We start from the raw sequence: 20948 nt of genomic DNA on the forward strand, positions 1-20948 counted from the left end.
TGGTGGGTATTATAGAGGGCACGGATTGCATGGAGCACTGGGTGTGGTGAAAAAATAATGAATACTGTTGTGCTGAAAATAAATTTTTAAAAAATAGTCCTGCATTTATGCAGTAAGTATGATTCTTCGCTGTTTTCATAGTATTCTAAGACGTTGGCATAGGAAACTAGAGCAGATAGTATTCAAATTTTATTTCTTTCTAGATATAAAACTGATATAATTCTGAAGTGATTTTGTTTCATTATGTTAAAGTCAAGTTCTCTGAACTTTGAAGTGACTAGGTCACCTCCTATTTAAGATATACATACATCTTAAATATATTTTAGTGCAAGTCTTTATCTCCTCCCCCTCTCAAGACATCACTGAAATGATAAAAATAAAAAGAATGGTAGGGGGCCCAGTAATAAAGAGGATATATGAAATCATTGCTAGAAGCTGGAAAGTATTTAGAGTATTTAGTGATGGAGGAAGCCCCGTATATGTGAAAGAACGTTTAGCTAATGAAAGAGCTGTTCTGCTCTGCAGTTTGCAGAATCACGGAGGATAGGAATGTGCCTCGGTACTTTGGGGGTATTGCTTAAAATTATATAAGAGGACTAACCCACTGCTATGAGTAGAAAGACTGGCATCCAGCTATTTGTTTCCCCTTCAGATAAACAAACACAAAGACAGACTGTCTGGGGAGAATTGGGCAATAAGAATGTGCACTGGAAACTTATTGCAAAGCTCTCCATATTGTGCCATTTAAGGGTTCCAAAGTATAATGATCAGATCCCTTCTACTTACTGCAAAGAGAAGCTTGCTATTCACCCACTATATGCAAGAACTCCCCATGTTTCTAGTGTCTTTTAAATTGGGATAGACAATTCAGTATCACCAGGTGTTTAAAAAAAAAAAAATCTTTCAACAGGGAAGAGAGACCAGGATAAGCAAAAATACTTTGCCCCCAGGAAATAACCTGGCTCCAAAGACACCTAGAGATTAGTAAAAAAAAAAAAACTTCTTAAAAAAAAAAAAAAAAACCCTCTGTGCATCCTCAAAGAGAATTAAGACCCATTATGTAGAAAAATATATGCCGAAAAGGTAATGGAGAATGGGATTTCCAAAATAAAGCATTCAAGATGAGACCAGTAAGACAATTTTATGTTATCTCTGAGAAAATAAAAGAAAAAGATGGGAAAGGTTGAAGAAAGAACAATACAGAGGTTTAATCGGGAGGGGGGGGTGTCTCACATCAGATATTATAATTTCTGGGGAAAGAACAAAGACAATAAAGAGGAAATTCTAAAAAAATGATAGAAGAGAATTTTCCAGAACCAAAACGCCAGGAGTCTCAGTTTGAAAGTCCACCAAATACCTAGTATAAAGAATAGGGGGAAAAATCCAAAACCCACAATAAGGCCCTTTAAGATATTTCAGTATTCAGGGATGAAGAAAAGATCCTAAAAGGTTTTCCAATAGGAAAACAAGTCTTTCTTTTCTTTTCTTTTCTTTTTTTTTAGATTTTATTTATTTAGTTGACAGAGAGAGAGATCACAAGTAGGCAGAGAGGCAGGCAGAGAGAGAGGAGAAGCAGGCTCCCTGCTGAGCAGAGAGCTTGACACAGGGCTTGATCCCAGGACCTGTGCTTATGACCTGAGCTGAAGGCAGAGGCTTAATTTACTGAGCCACCTAGGGACCCTGAAAACAAGTCTTCTTAAAAAAGAATAAGAGTTACACCAACCTTAAAAGTTTTTTTGGTCACAGTGGATACTAGAATATAGTGAAGTAAAATATTCAAAATTCTGTTGGGAAATGGTTTGCCAGCCAGGATTTTATGAAGAGCCAAACTGTCTAATCAAGTGGAAGGGCCAGCCAAAGCCATTTTAAAGTATTCATGGATGTGGAAGTGACTTTTGATGGCCTCTTTCGTTTCTTTTTTTTTAATTTATTTTTTATTTATTTTCAGCATAACAGTATTCATTATTTTTGCACCACACCCAGTGCTCCATGCAATCCGTGCCCTCTCTAATAACACCACTTGGTACCCCGACCTCCACCCTCCACCCCTTCAAAACCCTCAGATTGTTTTTCAGAGTCCATAGTCTCTCATGGTTCACCTCCCCTTCCAATTCCCTCAACTACCTTCTCCTATCTCCCCATATCCTCCATGCTCTTTGTTATGCTCCACAAATAAGTGAAACCATATGATAATTGACTCTCTCTGCTTGACTTATTTCTTTTTTTTTAATTTTTAATTTTTTATTATCATAGAATGTATTATTAGCCCCAGGGGTACAGGTCTGTGAATCACCAGGTTTACACACTTATTTCACTCAGCATAATCTCTCCCAGTCCCATCCATGTTGCTACAAAAGTTGGGTATTCATCCTTTCTGATGGAGGCATAATACTCCATAGTGTATATGGACCACATCTTCCTTATCCATTCGTCCGTTGAAGGGCATCTTCAGACTGTGGTTCTTTCCACAGTTTGGCGACCATGGCCATTGCTGCTATAAACATTGGGGTACAGATGGCCCTTCTTTTCACAACATCTGTATCTTTGGGGTAAATACGCAGTAGTACAATTGCAGGGTCATAGGGAAGTTCTATTTTTAATTTCTTGAGGAATCCCCACACTGTTCTCCAAAGAGGCTACACCAACTTGCATTCCCATCAACAGTGGAAGAGGGTTCCCCTTTCACCACATCCCCTCCAACACATGTTGTTTCCTGTCTTGCTAATTTTGGCCATCCAATGTGGTTTTAATATATCTCAATATCTCAATGTGGTTTTAATTTGAATCTCCTTGATGGCTAGTGATGATGAACATTTTTTCATGTGTCTGATAGCCATTTGTATGTCTTCATTGGAGAAGTGTCTGTTCATATCTTCTGCCCACTTTTTGATATGATTGCCTGTTTTGTGTGTGTTGAGTTTGAGGGGTTCTTTATAGATCCTGGATATCAACCTTTTGTCTGTACTGTCATTTGCAAATATCTTCTCCCATTCCGTGGGTTTCCTCTTTGTTTTGTTGACTGTTTCCTTTGCTGTGCAGAAGCTTTTGATTTAAACAAGAGCCCAGGACCTGAAGGATTCCCTGAGGAATTCTACCAACTTTCAAAGAAGAAATAACACCTATTCTCCTGAAGCTTTTTCAGAACATTGAAGCAGAAGAAAAGCTTCCAGACTCTTTCTATGAAGCCAGCATTACCTTGATCCCCAAACCAGGCAAAGGCCCTACCAAAAAGGAGAATTTCAGACCAATATCACTGATGAATATGGATTCTAAGATTCTCAACAAGGTCCTAGAAAACAGGATCCAACAGCACATTAAAAAGATTATCCACCATGACCAGGTGGGATTCATCCCTGGGCTACAAGGATGGTTCAATCACTGTGATAGAACAAATTAATAAGAGAAGAGAGAAAAACCACATCGTCCTCTCAGTTGATGCAGAAAAAGCATTTGACAAAATCCAGCATCCATTCCTGATTAAAACGCTTCAAGGGAACATTCCTGAACTTCAAATCTATCTATGAAAGACCCACAGCAAATATCATCCTCAATGGGAAAAAGCTTGCAGCCTCCCGTTGAGATCAGGAACACAACAAGGATGCCCACTCTCACCACTCTTGTTCAACACAGTATTAGAAGTCCTAGCAACAGCAATCAGACAACAAAGAGAAATAAAAGGTATCCAAATTGGTAATGAAGAAGTCAAACTCTCTCCCTTTGCAGATGACATGATTCTTTATATGGAAAACCCAAAAGACTCCACGCCCAAACTACTAGAACTCATACAACAATTCAGCTATGTGGCAGGATACAAAGTCAATGTACAGAAATCAGTGGCTTTCTTATACACTAACAATGAAACTACAGAAAGGGAAATTAGAGAATCGATTCCATTTACTATAGCACCAAGAACCATCAGATACCTGGGAATAAACCTAACCAAAGAGGTAAAGTATCTGTACTCAAGGGATTACAGAACACTCATGAAAGAAATTGAAGAAAACACAAAAAGATGGAAGACCATTCCATGCTCTTGGATCGGAAGAATAAACATTGTTAAAATGTCTATACTGCCTAGAGCAATCTATATTTTTAATGCCATTCCGATCAAAATTCCACCAGTATTCTTCATAGAGCTGGAGCAAATAATCCAAAAATTTGTATGGAATCAGAAGAGACCCCGAATCGCTAAGGAAATGTTGAAAAACAAAAATAAAATGGGGGGCATCACGCTACCTGATTTCAAGCTTTACTACAAAGCTGTGATCACCAAGACAGCATGGTACTGGCATAAAAACAGACACATAGACCAGTGGAACAGAGTAGAGAGCCCAGATATGGAACCTCAACTCTATGGGCAAATAATCTTCGACAAAATAGGAAAAAATATACAGTGGAAAAAAGACAGTCTCTTCAATAAATGGTGCTGGGACTACTGGGCAGCTATATGCAGAAGAATGAAACTCGACCATTCTCTTACACCATACACAAAGATAAATTCAAAATGGATAAAAGACCTCAATGTGGGACAGGAATCCATCAGAATCCTAGAGGAGAACATAGGCAGTAATCTCTTCGATATCAGCCACAGAAACTTCTTTTCAAGACATGTCTCCAAAGGCAAAGGAAACAAAAGCAAAAATGATGGCCTGTTTCTAAAGGGACTTAAGAATGTGTTCTTGCAAAAGGGGAAGAGCAAATTGGGACAGAGAAAACACAGAATCTTATCAAGTCAATCCAACCCAGAGTGGATGCTGTTCATCTTCAGAAAAGAAAAAAAAATACAACCCTAAATTAGCTATTTGTGGCCTTTTTGAAGTGACAGCATCCTATCCTTGTTTGTTTCATTAAATTACACCCTTTCTTGACTTTCAGTAGGATTGCTTGGCACACATCACAGACACCTTGTATAATATAAGGTGACTTCAGGTGTACCATAGATCAGATAGTATTCTCTAAATCTAACTCTGGGCAATAAAAATCGGGCAAAATACTGGATGTTAGCTCACAGCATAGCTACTGATTCTGTCTCCTCAGCCACAAACAGTATCATGTTATAAAATGGCATTATCCCATTTGTTTAATAAATTAATGATAGTAATAATTGCAAGAATAACATTACTATGTGCCAAGCAAATTTTAAACTTGAAATGATGATACTAAGTTGTATGTAAGTCACTATGTTGCAGTTGCACTGCAGTTGTGCATACCTGTAAATGAAGAAGAGAAATATTCAAGAAATATCAATATCTCTTTGTAATAAAACTTGGAGAACAGACCAATCAGATTTTGCAGTCAAATCTGAAAACTTATAAGTTGATGGCTTAGAAATGGTTCAAATTATATTTGCAAAAGGCAAAGACCATAATAAATATTTATCAAGTAAATTGCAGTTATCACACCTTCATTAATAACTTTTTCTCAGGAAAATGTATATGTGTGTTGAGGAGGAGTATTTATATGTCCATTGTAATAAGTATAAAAATCAGGGATGTAGTTCCATTCCCTTCCCTTCTTTCCCTTCTCCATCTCCCCTCCCCTGTTCCTCTTCTCGCAGCTTCTCTGAATCATTTTCCCTCTTTTCTCTCCTCTACTCCACTTCACTCCTCTCCTACTCTTTCTTTTCTTTCCATTTTTCCCTCTATTATCAGTGGAAAATATAAAAACTTGTATAAGAACTTTGTACATCTATCATTATTAAAGAAAACAGACCTATTGCCCCCAGAATTGATAGGACTATCCTCTGGTTCTCACTTGAACTAACCCTTTAAAAAATTTTCCTTCTTACTTTAAAAGAAAAGATGGTATACTGTAGAAATAAAGCCACTTTGTACATTAGGTTATGTAAAGGAGACTTGTTCCATATGGTAGCCCAGCACTGATAACTGTATCCATTGTTCTGTTTTATGCCCTGAGAGTTCCACTCTTCTTATCTCACCACACTTCTATAAGTGCCATAAAACACTGAAGCTTAGCATATGTTGGCATGTGGGAGATGAACAATCAGTGTTTGTGGAATTATTTTTATGTTTTAATTGATGTAAATAAATATTAATCATATATTATTTTAAACTTTTATGCCTTTTCAATAACCCCTTACACAGACATGATAGCTCTGCCCTGTCAGAACCTATTTCAAAAGCTATTAATACCAGTTATTAATTATTGAGTACATCTACTTGTATAATTGTGGCAAGTGCATGACCTAACATATGCATTTTTTCCAAACATATATTTAGTAAATAGAGGGAGGGAGCACATGTGCAAGTTGAGGGAGGGGCCAGAGGAGAGAAGCTTCAAGCAGATTCCCCACGGAACACGATATGGGTGTACCACAACCCATATGATCATGACCTGAGCTGAAGCAAAAAGTCAGATGCTTAATGCATTGAGCCACCCAGGTACCCCAACATATGCATTGTTATAATGAAATGCTATTATGCTTCTCCAAGACAAGAGTTCTCTTTTACCTGATGGGGACACTGAGCCTCCAAATTACTTTTTCCATTGTTGCATAGTGAGTGGCAGAACTGGTTTTTATACCCAGACTGATTCCAAAGTCTATATACAGAAAGTAGAATAGAGGTTATGAGGCAGGGTGCAGAAATAGTAGTAATTGTTCAATAGGTACAGAGTTTCTGTTTGCAATAATGAAAATGTTCTGGAAATAGTGATGAAGGTTGCACAGTATTCTGGATAGAATTAACACCAATGAATTGTACACTTAAAAGATGGTTAAAATGGCAATTTAAAAATAATTTTTAAAAAAATTTTTTAAGAAGCAATGTGCCCCAGAGCTTGAATCTGAGCACACAGACAGGCTTCCATAAATAAATAAATAAATAAATAATCACCTGCCCCCCCAAAAAAGGTAGCTTTTGTATTATACCTATTTTACCACAGTTTTCTAAAAGCTATAAACAAAGAATTAGTGCAGAATTTTAATTATAACTCAAAATCTGTTCAGTACAAACTAGGTTTGCTTCATTTTTAAGTCAATGTACTCAATTAGACCTTTAATTAAACTTGTACTATTAAATGTTTACCATTAGCTGTTTAAAAAAAGAATTCTTATTTATTTGACAAAAAAACCTGAAGAGCCCAGAATTAAATTTATATGGCTTATACTTGTTGGCCTGTTTACATATGTGCACATTCATTCCATAAGTAAAAATTTAAAAATTATATCATGTAAAAATCAGTACCTAAAATGTTGTATTCTTATATTTTTAGAAGCTGAAATATGGGAAGGGCATAAAACGAAGTTGTACTCAAATGAACTAGCCATTATCTCTGTATAAGTCTCCCATTCAAAGACTATGTCAGTTAATTACATCCTCACCAACGGAGTTTATTTTAATTTTATTTTTTCAGTGTTCCAAGATTCATTGTTTATGCACCATACCCAGTGCTCCATGCAATATGTGCCCTCCTTAATACCCACCACCAGGCTCACCTAAAACCCTTCCAAAACCCTCAGTTTGTTTCTCAGAGTCCATAGTCTCTCATGGTTCATCTCCCACTCTGATTTCTCCCAACTCACTTTTCCTTTCCTTCTCCTAATGTCCTCCATGTTATTCCTTATGCTCCACAAGTAAGTGAAACCATATCATAATTGACTCTCTGCTTGACTTATTTCACTCTTATTTCTCTTCCAGTCCCATCCATGTTGATACAAAAGTTTGGTATTCATCCTTTCTGATAGAGGTATAATATTCCATTGTATATATGGACCATATCTTCTTTTTAAAAATATTTTATTTATTTATTTGACAGAGGTCACAAGTAGGCAGAGAGGTAGGCAGAGAGAGAGAGGAGGAAGCAGGCTCCCTGCCAAGCAGAGAGCCTGATGCAGGGTTCGATACAGTCCCCTGGGATCATGACCAGAGCCAAAGGCAGAGGCTTTAACTCACTGAGCCACCCAGGTGCCCCAAGACCGTATCTTCTTTATCCATTTGTCTGTTGAAGGGCATCTTGGCTCTTTCCACAGTTTGGTGATTGTGACCATTGATGCTATGAACAGTGGGGTACAGATGGCCCTTCTTTTCACTACATCTGTATCTTTGGGGTAAATACCCAGTAGTGCAATTGCAGGGTGATAGGGAAGCTCTATTTTTAATTTCTTAAGGTTTCTTCACACTGTTTTCCAAAGTGGTTGCACCAACTTGCATTCCCACCGACAGTGTAAAAGCGTTCCTCTTTCTTCACATCCTCTCCAACACACGTTGTTTACTGTCTTGTTGATTTTTGCCATTCTAACTGGTGTAAGGTGGCATCTCAATGTGGTTTTGATTTCAATCTTTCTGATGGCTAGTGATGATGAACATTTTTTCATGTCTCTGTTAGCCATTTGTATGTCTTCATTGGAGAAGTGTCTGTTCATGTCTTCTGCCCATTTTTGGCATATTATCTGTTTTCTGAGGGTTGAGTTGGAGGAGTTCTTTATAGATCTTGGATATCAGCCCTTTGTCTGTAGTGTCATTTGCAAATATCTTCTCCATCCCGTGGGTTGCCTCTTTGTTTTGTTGACTGTTTCCTTTGCTGTGTAGAAGCTTTTGATCTTGGAGAAGTCCAAGATTTTGGCTTTTGTTTCCTTTGTCTTTAGAGACGCGTCTTGAAAGAAATTGCTGTGGCCAATGTCAAAGAGGTTACTGTCGATGTTCTCCTGTAGGATTTTGATAGATTCCTGCCTCACACTGAGATCTTTTATCCCTTTTGAGTTTATATTTGTGTATGGTGTAAGAGATTGGTCAAGTTTCATTCTTCTATACATAGCTGTCCAATTTTCCCAGCACCATTTATTGAAGAGACTTTTTTCCACTGGATATTTTTTCCTACTTTGTCGAAGATTTAAAACAATTTGTCTAGCCTCTGCTGCCGCTTCAGGGAGCAGCCAAGCGCCGGGACCGCAGTCCATGCCAGCCGTGCTGCCAGGCCCAGAGCGGGGTACTAGCAGCGAGTAGCGCCTCCAGCGCCCTCTGAGCACGCTCGCTTAGGGACCGTGTGGTGGCAGACAGGACCAGGGAGGTGGCCAGGGCGGCACCCAGGCGCCTGCGGGCGGGCAGGCAGGATGTGCAGGGAGATCTCCACAGGACTGTTGGAGCTGCTGCAGGGCTTCACGGTGGACGTGGCGAGGCACCAGCCTGCGGACCCAGCCCTGCATCTGGCTCTTTGCTTAGCAGGGAGCCTGTTTTCCCCTCTCTCTCTCTGTGTGCCTCTCTGCCTACTTGGGATCTCTGTCTGTCAAATATATACGTAAAATCTTTAAACATCAATTAATCAGTCAATAAATGCTGATAAATGCTGTCAGCCCCCAAATCTCTGGTCACTTAAAGTACATACAAAATGAGAAAAAGGAATGTAGATGTTCAAAGAAGAACCATTTTGCTTTTAGAGGTCCTCCTTTTAAAACACTAGAGAATTTAATTTCCCAAAAAGAAACAAATTCAGAAGGAAAGAAGAGGATGAAAGTAGGCGTCATCAGCGTAGAAACAGATTCTCAATACCAAAAGAACTGTAAACTCCAAAAAGATGCCAACTGTTTTTTAAAAAGATGGCAGATGACTTTAGGTAATAATAACTTTCATGAAGATTGAGGAGGTAGAGGTGGTCGAATTGCTCAGTAGGCACCAAAAGCATGCCAATAACTTTGTAACAAAAGGAAGGAAGACTGAGAATCTTAAAAAAAAAAAAATTTATTAACCAAAAAATAAAAATAAAACATAAAAAAGTAAAAAAAGAAAACAATTTGTCTAGCAGTATAATTTCAATGTATTAATATTTTCAACACCTTCCATAAAAATGTTTCTAAAGGTTTTTTCTCATTCTAATCTCATCACTACTGTAGCATACCTACTAAATTAAACTTGTGTTAACCTAGGACCAACACAGCTTAATTGATCTTAGAAACTAAGAGATTGCTTTAGAAAAATACCTAAGTAAGAAAGGCCTTATTCATAGAATAATTTATAAGATTTTTGTATTTCATCTTTAGTAAGAAAGTACAGATTTGAATACGGTGTGAACATTTTACAAGATTTTATTGAAATAGAATGATGTTTCTATAGATTAAAGGTCAAATGAAATAGTTCATATCTTTTTATTCTGAAGTTTCAACATTAAATACAAATCATTAATATATCATTATAGTTCTTATATTGTCTTTCTCTCCCTCTATCATAGTCTCTTTATTCCCCCTCTCTTTTGTACCCTCTCCCTCAGATTTTCATATATCCTAACCCACCCGTGTCCCTTTATTCCCCCATAGTTTATATCCTTCCCCAAGGGAATTGCTTTTTGGGGAAGCAGCACAGGCAGAAGTTTGGGTTATAATATGCAGAAATTACTGCCACCCCCTCCTTCACACCAACAAGTTTCCTCTGTAGATTTTTAGCTAGGACTCAGAAAGCCTATGGCTCAGTACTTTCCCTTTAAGAACGTGGTGATATTTTCCAGCTTTGGGACACCTGAAATTAGCAGAACTTTCCAACAAGTTCTTCTTAGAGTTATTCTGATAGAGGGTTTTGTGGCCATCAATTATTAGGTTGCTATATCCAAGAAGTCTGAGGTAATAATGTTTAAAGTGTGCATGTGTCAAAATCCTTCCATGAAGTTATGTTGAAATGAGTAAATTTCTCTCTCTCTCACTCATTCACTCTTTGTGCATCTGTTTTGCTCATCATCATATCCTGCTCTTAGCACAATGTCTGCATTTGGCAGGCACTACGTGAATGTGAATCTAAGTAATAAAATAGGTTTGTTCTTATGACTAGGGGCCACTCATTCACCAATCTGTATGTTTCCTTCTGTATTAATATATTTGCACAAAATCATTCCTCAAACTATTATTATTTAATTGATTATAGTCACTTATTAGTATTTAACTTTCATGGTTATTAGTAGAAAGATAGCAAGTACGTTGGAAATACCATAGGCTCAGAGTAAGACAGACATAGTTTAAGACAAGCCGACCTCTGCCCCCTTTTAATTCCTTAAGAAATTAAAAATAGAGTCCACTTCATTAACCTCTCTGGACCTCAGTTTCCTCAATTATAAAATGGATCTAATACTACCTACTTCCCATGTTGCTTAAAGATGATATTCTGCACAGCAAAGGAAACAGTCAAGAAAACAAAGAGGCAACCCACAGAATTGGAGAAGATATTTGCAAATGACAGTATAGACAAAAGGCTGATATCCAGGATCTGTAAAGAAATTCTCAAACTCAACACACACCAAATAATCATGTCAAAAAATGGGCAGAAGACATGAACAGACACTTCTCCAATGAAGACATACAAATGGCTAACAGACGCATGAAAAAATGTTCATCATCACTAGCCATCAAGGAGATTCAAATTAAAACCACATTGAGATGCCACCTTAAACCAGTTAGAATGGCAAAAATTAGCAAGACAGGAAACAAGGTGTGTTGGAGAGGATGTGGAGAAAGGGGAACCCTCTTACACTGTTGGTGGGAATGCAAGTTGGTGCAGCCAATTTGGAGAACAGTATGGAGCTTCCTCAAGAAATTAAAAATAGAACTTCCCTATGACCCTGCAATTGCACTACTGGGTATTTACCTCAAAGATACAGATGTAGTGAAAAGAAGGGCCATCTGTACCCCACTGTTCATAGCAGCAATGGCCACAATCGCCAAACTGTGGAAAGAGCCAAGAGGCCCTTCAACGGACAAATGGATAAGGAAGATGTGGTCCATATACACTATGGAGTATTAAACCTCCATCAGAAAGGATGAATACCCAACTTTTGTATCAACATGGACGGGACTGGAAGAGATTATGCTGAGTGAAATAAGTCAAGCAGAGAGAGTCAATTATCATCTGGTTTCACTTGTTTGTGGAGTATAAGGAATAACATGGAGGGCATGGGGAGATGGAGAGGAGAAGGGAGTTGAGGGAAATTGGAGGGGAAGATGAACTATGAGAGACTATGGACTCTGAAAAACAATTTGAGGGTTTTGAATGGGCAGGGGGTGGGAGGTTGGGGGAGCCTGGTGGTAGGTATTATGGAGGGCACATATAGCATGGTACACTGGGTGTGGTGCATAAACAATGAATTCTGTTACACTTAAAAGAAATTAAATTAATTTAAAAAAGGAAAAAAAAGATGATATATATAAAATGCCTATCCCAAGTAAATGTTCAGTAAAGTGTAGCTATTATTATTTATGTCTTATTTCATTACTGTATAAATATAAATAAGCCATGTTTTCATTAGTATAGTTATTATCCATATGCTCTTTTTACTGTATTAGGAAAATCCAGTGCATATAGGAAAACTTTTTGTTGTTGTTTTTTAAATTCAGTTAGCCAACAGATAGTACATCATTAGTTTTTGGTGTAGTGTTCAATGATTCATTGGGTGCATAAAGGAAATCTTAATATCTCTAGCCATTCAACCAATTTTTGGGGAGAACTAAATCCTGCTAATATAAAATATCCATTGTTTATAATTAATTAACTTCATATTATTTTCTATGTTCTGGTTCAGATGAGGAACCACAGAAGGAAAAGATTCAAAGGAAAATAGAATAGAATATAGAACATTCTAAAGAAATATAAAAGTCAAGAATTTGATATAGAGATCCAGGGCCTTTAAAGAGGTGCACCTGAAAGAATGTAGGGCCAGGAGCATCTCTTATTCAATGTTGTGTCACTAAGTTCAGCATGAACCTAGCACAGAGTAGGTGTTAATAAATATTTACTAAATTATTGGAATGAATGAGTGAGTGATCAATGACTGGTGGTGTGACAACAATAAATGTTTTTGTGAAGACTGTTTACCTAAACAATTAGTAAGATAATTTTTGAAGATCTGTACTTCATCTGTATATAGATATGTATAGATGTATACCTCCAGCTTGTGTCCATCTGTTCAAGAGTCTCTTTTCCAGACATTGTATCTCTTTGATCACAGTCCTTGTACCTTAGGTCATATTTTGGCTAATGATGTAACACATAATTATGATCATTATAACAGCAGTAGCAGTTTACAATGCCAGACAGTGTGCTAAATGCTTTCCATGGATTGATCTTTGCAACAGCCTGTTAGAATAGATAGGACAGTGTAGCATGGTGGAAGAGCCAGAATGCAAACCAGGCAGTTTGACATCAGGGCCCATGCCCCTCAGTACTCTGCTGCCCTGCCTCCCTGTGCTGGAAAACAGAGAAAAGAACCAAATTAACCACTCTCTGCACTTGCTGCTCACTATTCTTAAACCACAGGGATAAATAGCTAGAAACCTCTTTTCCAGAATGAAATTTGTAATGAATGTGTGTAGTTTCTCACCATATAGCATCTCTGCTTTTGTCCAGTGAGGTCAGTCCTCCAATTTACGTTTTGAAAACTACTCTCCCTCCTTTGAAGACTATCTCAGTAGAAGGAACTCAGTCTTCATTTTATCAGATTACCCACTAATAATTTTCTTATTTCCTAAAATGATGAAATCAAGAAACTAAAAGGTACTGTGCTCCAATGACTTCTAGGAGATAGAAAACACTGCTTCCATACTCCATGAGTATGAACATTTCCTTGCTCAAAACTGCTGTGGTCCCTGTGTCCAGGACCACTGATGGGAAATGATAGGTCCTCAGAGAGTACCTGTGGGGTGAGTGGATGGGTAAATGCATGGATTGATGAATGGACAAGCAAGCTAAGGGTGTCATAATGCAAAGACAGAGTTTGCAAAAATGCAGGGTAGGGGCGCCTGGGTGGCTCAGTGGGTTAAGCCACTGCCTTCGGCTCAGTCATGACCTCAGGATCCTGGGATTGAGGCCCGCATCGGGCTCTCTGCTCAGCAGGGAGCCTGCTTCCCTCTCTCTCTCTCTCTCTGCCTGCCTCTCCATCTACTTGTGATCTCTGTCAAATAAATAAATAAAATCTTTTAAAAAAAAATGCAGGCTAGACAGCTCATAGCTCTGTGTGGCACACAACCACAAAGTATGTACACTCAATTCCAGCCCTATTGACTTTAGGTCCATTGGGATTTTTTTCTAATGCTGTTGTCTTGAAAATATGTGTTCTGTATATATGCCTCCATCAGAAAGGATGAATACCCAACATCTGTATCAACATTCAGGGCACTGGAGGAGATTATGCTGAGTGAAACAAGTCAAGCAGAGAGAGTCAATTATCATATGGTCTCACTTACTTGTGGAGCATTAAGGAATAACACAGAGGACATTGGGAGATGGAGAGGAGAAGGGGGTTGAGGGAAATCAGAGGGGGAGACAAAGCATGAGAGACTTTGGACTCTGAGAAACAAACTGAGGGTTTTGGAGGGGAGGGGGTTGGGGGTTATGTGAGCCTCCAAGCTCCACATATTGCTTGGAGCACTGGGTGAGATGCATAAATAATGAATCTTGGAACACTGAAAAAATAAAGTTTAAATTTAAAAAAAAAGAAAAAATATCCATTTTGATTGGAATATTCACTCAGTCCTTTTTGTTACTTAATTGTAATATTTAAACTATCGTATATTTTATGACCACTAATGGTTAAAGATATGTATAGAATTTTGATTCTTCATCGTTGTATTTTAGAAAGTTTCAATAGCTGCCTATAGAAAATTGGAAAATATTTTTTAGTGATCAAATGTATTATTATTCCATTTCCCTAATCTAAATACTAATGTCATTTTTTATCTTTACACTGTTTTTTACATGCATATAAAAGTATCTTAAGTACTTTGAAGTCATATCTGAAAAATTATCTTTATGATGCAAATTGATTTTTATGACAAGAGAGGTAGAAAGGATGTGCCTCATCTTTCTCTTGCTTTCCATGACACTGTTGCCTTTACCTGCAGTCAGTGTTGGAAGCCAGAGACCTGAAATTATATCAGAGAAATTAATAATAGCTAATATGAAGTCACTAAAGTATGTTTTTATATAAGAAGACAGGATCCCAGTGGTAGAAAAATTATCTCTCTTATCAATTTAAGTACATTAACTTCAATAATGAGATTCAATGGCATGGTTTTGCCATTAAACTGTAAACTATCATAGTTAAGGCCAACTTTTTTTTGCACCTAATTCCAAAAGTCATTTCTTCTTTAAAAATTCATACTTCTCTCTCTCTCGTCCTCTTTTGAGAGAGAGAGAGAGTGAGTGAGCACATAACCTGGATGGCGGGGAGAGGCAGAGGAAGAGGGAGAGAGAATCCTAAGCAGGCTCATTGATATCCAACACAAAGCCCAAGATGGACCTAGATCTCAAAACCCTAAGACCATGATCTGAACCAAAATCAAAAGCTGGATGCTTAACCAATGAGCCACCTAGGCACCCTATAGAAATACATGGCCTTTTTGTTTGTTTGTTTGTTTATTGTGTTATGTTAGTCACCGTACAGTACATCATTAGTTTTTGATATAGTGTTCCATGCTTCATTGTTTGCATGTAACACCCAGTGCTTCATGCAATCTGTGCCCTCCTTAACACCAGTCACCAGGATCACCCACCCCTCCCCTCTAAAACCCTCTGTTCATTTCTGGAGTCTGTAGCCTCTCATGGTTTGTCTCCCACAAGGATTTTTATCCCTTCATTTTACCTTCTCCTAATGTCCTCCACGCTATGTATTAATGGATGATGTAAGTTATATAATAGAAAAAACTTGAGTTTTTCTCTTTTAGTAGAAAAACAGGTTTTTCCTTTTTTCTTGCCTGCTAAAAGGTACCAATCCGAATTTTGATTCTGAATCATGGTTATCATAATAGCCTATGCAATTTGCTTCTACTATTTTCATATAGGTTTGATTTTCTATTTTTATTTTAGTGATCTTTTCGCAGCTTCTTTAACCTCTTTATATCTCTTCCTATAAATAGGTTATAAATTATAAATAAATGCATTTTGGATATACACATGGTTTTTTAGTTTATTTTTTTCACATGGTTTTATTTTAAATGGGTGTAGTTTTATGCACAGAAAGAGCCTGTAGAATTAGTTTTGTTAATAGTGATTCACAGCCTAGTTGAGGAGGGAAAAACCACATACTTCTCCTTTCATTGCCTATGGAATACTTTTGCCAGATACAATAATTTATAACCCTTGTGTTAGAGTATAGGGTGGTCACAAAGCAGCTCTGAAAACCTGTTGGGAGTTATAGGCCCTCTCCTCATAAAAAAAAATCATATGTGAACACACACACACATACTGTTGTAAGCAATTTCAAGGTCTACAACCCCCTCACTCCATTTGACTCCAGGTTTAGAGAGTGAGAAAAGAGCTAACATTTACTGAACATAAATTATGTGTCATATTTGAATGCAAGAGTTCTGGCTGTCTGGCGTTATTTACACTGCTTCATACTGCCTGCCATAGTTAATCAGTCGTTAACCACCATCTCTTATTCTCCCCTCTACAAGTTATACCAGATCTTCCAGATACTGGAGTATTTCTTAGGAGTAGTACTCCTTGATTAAATTTTCATATGAAGTTTCTTAAGATAATGGTTAATCATCAGATATTCAAAAGTTGACAGTTGTAGATCTTTTGGTGTTTTACACAAATGACGTTTCCAGTTAGAAAATAATGTTATTAGCTTCCTTTTGTCTATGAATTTAAGGAAGGAGAGAGTATCTAAGATTTCATCTTACAAGTAAAACCCTCCATCATCACTTATGAGGGAAGAAAACAAGGAACTTAAAATGTATCAGGAATAATAACCAGCTCCATGAGTGTGCTGATTATACAAAGAAACACATATTGGTAAACTGAAAAAAAAAAAAAAAAGATATGACTCATGTGCGGTAAGGTCTTCACTATAACCAGTGTCAGTATTAATTAAATTTAAAATGAGATTAAAACATACATTTCTTGGGGCTCCTGGGTGGCTCAGTGGGTTAAAGCCTCTGCTTTCAGCTCCAGTCATGATCCCAGGGTCCTGGGATCGAGCCCCTCATCGGGCTCTCTGCTCAGCCTCCTTCCTCCTCTCTCTCTCTGCCTGCCTCTCTGCCTACTTGTGATCTCTATCTTTCAAATAAATAAATAAAATCTTTAAAACATACATTTCTTTGGGACGCCTGGGTGGCTCAGTTGGTTAAGCAGCTGCCTTCGGCACCCTGGGATCGAGTCCCACATTGGGCTCCTTGCTCCGCAGGGAGCCTCCTTCTCCCTCTGACTCTGCCTTCCACTCTGTCTGCCTATGCTCGCTCTTGCTCGCTCTCTCTCTGACAAATAAATAAATAAAATCTTTAAAAAAAAAAAACATACATTTCTTTCAGTTCAATATATTTTGGAGGGTGATTTTTTTTAATGTGTTTGAATTACAAATCTACTTGGACCCTGAGTAATTTTTTCATCCTAATGAAAGTAATGCATGACTGAGCCTTGAACACACTTGTAGGATTGGGAGGAAGAGAAAAATAAAACATGCCTTATTAATAATCTATAGAAAATGCATCTGTAAGGAACTCAAGTAGACTCTTAAAGACATGATGCTGAATGAATTCTTTTTACCATCACAAGGGGAAACTGCTTGGTGATTAAAATTGTCAGTTTTAAAATTCCCAGCTTCATTTATTTGCCTTAAGGTGAGAACAATTAGGTGTTACTGGACAAAAGCTTGTCCCTGCCGGGGTAATGTCTCAGTCTCTGGCCACAAAGTCATGGCCGTGACAAGCTTCTGGCACATAAGGAGAGATGAGTAATCTGAGGACATGGCATGCTGAGTGTGTTCTTTCTCTTTACTAGACATTTGGGCCTGGACTTGGTGCCTCGAAAGGACTTTGAAGTAGTGGATTCAGACCAGATTAGTGTCTCAGATCTCTATAAAATGGTAAGAAATCTAACACAGGGTAAGCTTGTTCCTGCACGCCTGATTTTTTCTCCTTTATTATCCCTAGTAACATTACGAAACAATATTGCTGAAGTTGTTCCTTTGTCTTTGCCCCCAATGTATGTAAGGGGTCTTCCTTAGAATCTGACAGCACATACCGCATTTGCTTTCTAAATGGAACTACTGTGTAAGGCTGTACCATAATATCCAGGGATCATTTATCTGTTGTTTTACTGGTGAATGAAGCTCCTTTGGCCTGCAGCAGTTACCAAAATTCTGTCTCTCCCACCTCTTAAAAAAAAGAAGCTAGTTGAATCTGTAAAGAGCCAATTTATTGGTTAATGTAATGATTAAACCTGGAAATAATGTGCCAGTATTTCTAAGAGAGACCTGATATATCCTTAGTTGTCTATTGGCTGTTATTAAAATGTACTGAATTAATTGATGACCAAGATTACATTTTACAGGCTGAATAAGAAGTAACTAAAAGAAAGGTAAAAAAAATTTTGAGATAAAGCAAACATCAGAAACTTCAGGTGACTATTAAGCTTAGACTAAGAGACTGGGTAAAACCTTACTTTGAGGAGTTATATATTTGAGAAGTATTTATTGGTGATAATTACAGGTTTTAGAAAGAAATACAAGTTTCTCTTTAAGAAAAATGTAATTTTTATAGGGAAGTTCAAAGATAGGATATTGCCTGGTTGAAGATCTTTGAAATTTGCCTAAATAATATACTAGTAACATATCAATTGCTTATGTGTATTTGCTAGTGTATAAAAACATTCGTGTATATTTATCCTATTTGATAAGCATGGGATGTAGAGATTAAAGATGAGCAAAACTTATCCCTACCCTCAAGAATATCACATCACCATCTGGGGTATTTGTTCTTAACCCTTTCTGGGTCATGAAGATCAGATAGAATTTCTTCCCAGGACAATGCAAATGTGGTTTTGCATACAAAGTTTTAAACTGAATTTTAGGGAATTGATAGTTCCTTCTGGTGATTGCCCATGAAGTCTATACATGGCCCTCAAGTTTAGAAACTATTCTAGTGGGATCAAATAGACCACAAGCAAACCGTTGCCCTATATGTGCTGCATATTCACTGATGTTAGAGAGAGTGATGGATTACTTGAGGCTGGAAAAAATCAGTGAAAGCTTCCAGTGGCAGTAATACTCAAGGTGAGCCTTGAGGGGTGGACTAGGGTTCACCCAGAGGACAAGCAAGAAGGAGAGATGTTCCAAAATGGCACAATAGCATAGGGAAGTGGTAGTTCCAGGAAACTATAAGGTATTTGGTAACTTTGGCATGTACGTATATGTTAATGTTTGGGATAGTATCAGATCATGAAGTATCAGATCATGAAGAGTTTTGAAAGGCCCAAAAGGCCTCTCCAGCAGTCTGACATAATTATAGGAGTAACATGATTGGATAAGAATATGGGTGTTTTGTTTGGTTGGTTTTTTTCTAAGAGAGAGAATTTCAAGCAGGCTCCCTGTCCAACACGGAGCCCAATACAGGGCTCAGTCCCACAATCCTGAGATCATGACCTGAGCTGAAATCAGAGTCAGATACATAACTGAGAGAGCCACTCAGGCACCCCTAGATATGGGTTTTAAATGCTGTCTCTGTCTATAGGAAATGTAAAATACAGAGGACCAGAATCAGGGAGGAAGGGGATGACAGAAGTGATTTGGACAATAAATAGTGACTAGACAAGAATAGGAATGATGAAGAAATGCAGTGGAGTATATAGATGTTAGTAAATAAAAATCAATTTGATGATCAATTAGATGTGGAAAGTGAAGGGTGATTGAGAGATTGAGGCTAAGAACTTCCCTCACAATGGTGGCTTAGAGGATGCTATTTTTGGTGAGGATTTTGCATTTTATTCTAAAGCCTGTGAAGGTGTTTAAGCAGGGGAATCACATGATCTGTCTTATATTTTCAAAGGACCCCTCCAGTTGCAAAAGGACTGGAGCGGGGCAATAATGGAATCAGGGAGCAGTCATTCAAGCAAAATGATGTTAATTTCAGTATTTGGGCTAGAGTTGGAGCAAAGAAAGTAGTAAGAAATTGTTGGATTATGAATGTGTGTTTGGAAATAAATTCACTCGGAGTTTTGATAAATTGATAGATAGATGTGTGTACAAAAAAGGGAAAAACTAGAGAATGACTTCTATGTTTTGAGCTTCTCAACTTTAACCTTATAAAAGTAGAATAGGAAACACTGTGGGAGAAGCAGGTTTGGGAGTACAGCAGTGGGGATCAATATATTGGTCTGGTTTTTCCTTTCAAGTTTGAGATGCCTTTTAAACATCCCAAACTGGGATGTTGAAAGTCTGGACCTCAGAAGTGAAGTTCAGATATAACAACTTTAGAGTTATCAAAGTATATGTTGTGTTTAAAGCTGTTGCATGAGATGACCACTCCTTTCCCCAGACCTCCATACAGTGAAACTCAGTGTTCAGCAGATTCTACCCAGAAGTTCCAGACAGCCAAACATCAGTATGGAGGAAATCTCCCATGAAAGTTAGAGACCAGAACAAATACATGTGAAAGAACTTGGAAGAAACAGACAAATCAATAGAAGAAAATGGTGGTTGCTGCCTGCAAAGAGAAATGAGGAAGCAACAGGGAGACAGAGTGGAGCAATCTAAGAAGCAATCAAAGGAGCTCTAGAAAATTACAAACAAGATAACAGGGATAAACTTGACATAAAGATTAGAAAATAGGACAACAGCAACAAAAAGTTATCAACAGGAGAGAAATGTTAGAAGTTTGATCCAAGAAGTCCAATATCCAGATAATGGGGTTTCAGAAGACAGAACAAAGAAAATTACTGTATTCCTGGGCTCATCTAAAGCCCCTGGAGCTATGCACCTGCATATTGCCAACCCAACTCCTGTCCCAGTCTCCATTGCCTCTTCAACTATACAAATGCATGCCAATAACCAGTGCCTCTGCAATTGCTAGTTTATGTGCAACTGGCATCAGCCTCTTCTGCAGCCCTTACCATTACCTCTGTGTCTGCAACTTTATCCTGACATTTTGCAGGTATCTGCAGCTGGGGTTACACACACCACCACCTCTGGCCACCACTGCTATCTGCCCACATTCCTAGCTGCTGGACTGGAAGAGCCAC

The 20948-nt window shown here is 37.9% G+C and overlaps 1 protein-coding gene across 1 annotated transcript in view; it reads left to right on the forward strand.

Annotated features, from left to right (window-relative positions):
- The window catches only part of LOC132010413 (dedicator of cytokinesis protein 3-like), a 198089-nt gene that overhangs the window by 110367 nt on the left and 66774 nt on the right, over positions 1 to 20948 (forward strand). Inside the window, exon 4 of the mRNA XM_059388283.1 lies at positions 17712 to 17796. Coding sequence (XP_059244266.1) covers positions 17712 to 17796 — 85 coding nt within the window. The remainder of the gene's footprint in view (positions 1 to 17711; positions 17797 to 20948) is intronic.

This window comes from Mustela nigripes, chromosome 2 (assembly GCF_022355385.1).
Source record: "Mustela nigripes isolate SB6536 chromosome 2, MUSNIG.SB6536, whole genome shotgun sequence".
NCBI classification, from domain to species: domain Eukaryota; kingdom Metazoa; phylum Chordata; class Mammalia; order Carnivora; family Mustelidae; genus Mustela; species Mustela nigripes.